The sequence below is a fragment of the Phaethon lepturus genome, unplaced genomic scaffold (assembly GCF_000687285.1).
Source record: "Phaethon lepturus isolate BGI_N335 unplaced genomic scaffold, ASM68728v1 scaffold37586, whole genome shotgun sequence".
Lineage (NCBI taxonomy): Eukaryota > Metazoa > Chordata > Aves > Phaethontiformes > Phaethontidae > Phaethon > Phaethon lepturus.
The window spans coordinates 1,375-1,906 of NW_010547535.1; the positions used below are offsets into that span (position 1 = coordinate 1,375).

The 532-nt window shown below is 57.9% G+C and overlaps 1 protein-coding gene across 1 annotated transcript in view; it reads left to right on the forward strand.

Annotated features, from left to right (window-relative positions):
* LOC104622791 (proto-oncogene Mas-like) overlaps positions 1-502 on the forward strand; it is a gene marked incomplete at both ends in the record, with an annotated part of 977 nt that extends 475 nt beyond the window's left edge. The window contains one exon of the mRNA XM_010289671.1: positions 52-502. Coding sequence (XP_010287973.1) covers positions 52-502 — 451 coding nt within the window. The remainder of the gene's footprint in view (positions 1-51) is intronic.
* Between the last annotated feature and the right edge of the window lie 30 nt (positions 503-532).

The following is a 532-nucleotide window of genomic DNA, read 5'->3' on the forward strand; positions in this document are numbered from 1 at the left end:
CTGCGGGCCCCGCTGCCGCCGCCCGAAGCTCCTGTCGGCCGTCACGTGCAGCCTGCTGTGGGCCCTCGCCTGCGTCCTCGCCGGGCTGGTGTACCTCGTGTGCGACCTGGGCCACTCTCGGCGCTGCTGGATGGTTCTCGGAGCCTTGTGCTTTCTCAATTTCTGCTTCTTCGCTCCCTTGATGGTTCTTTCCAACGTGATCCTCTTCGTCAAGCTCAGGCGTAGCTCTTGGCAACACCACCCGGCGAGGCTCTACGCTGTCATCTTCCTCACCGTTTTCTTCTTCCTCCTCTTTGGCATCCCGCTCACTGTCCAGATCTTCCTCAACTTCTTCATCTACGTTAATTTTGTCTTTGAGATCTGCCTGCTGCTGGCCTCTCTCAACAGCAGCATCAATCCGGTTATTTACGTCCTGGTTGGGAGCTACGAAAAGTCCCGGTTCAGGCGATCGGTCAAAGTGGCTCTTCAGAGGGTCTTTGACGATCGGGCAGATTCCCAAGAGGTGGGTGAGACCCCGGTGATGGGAACTGCT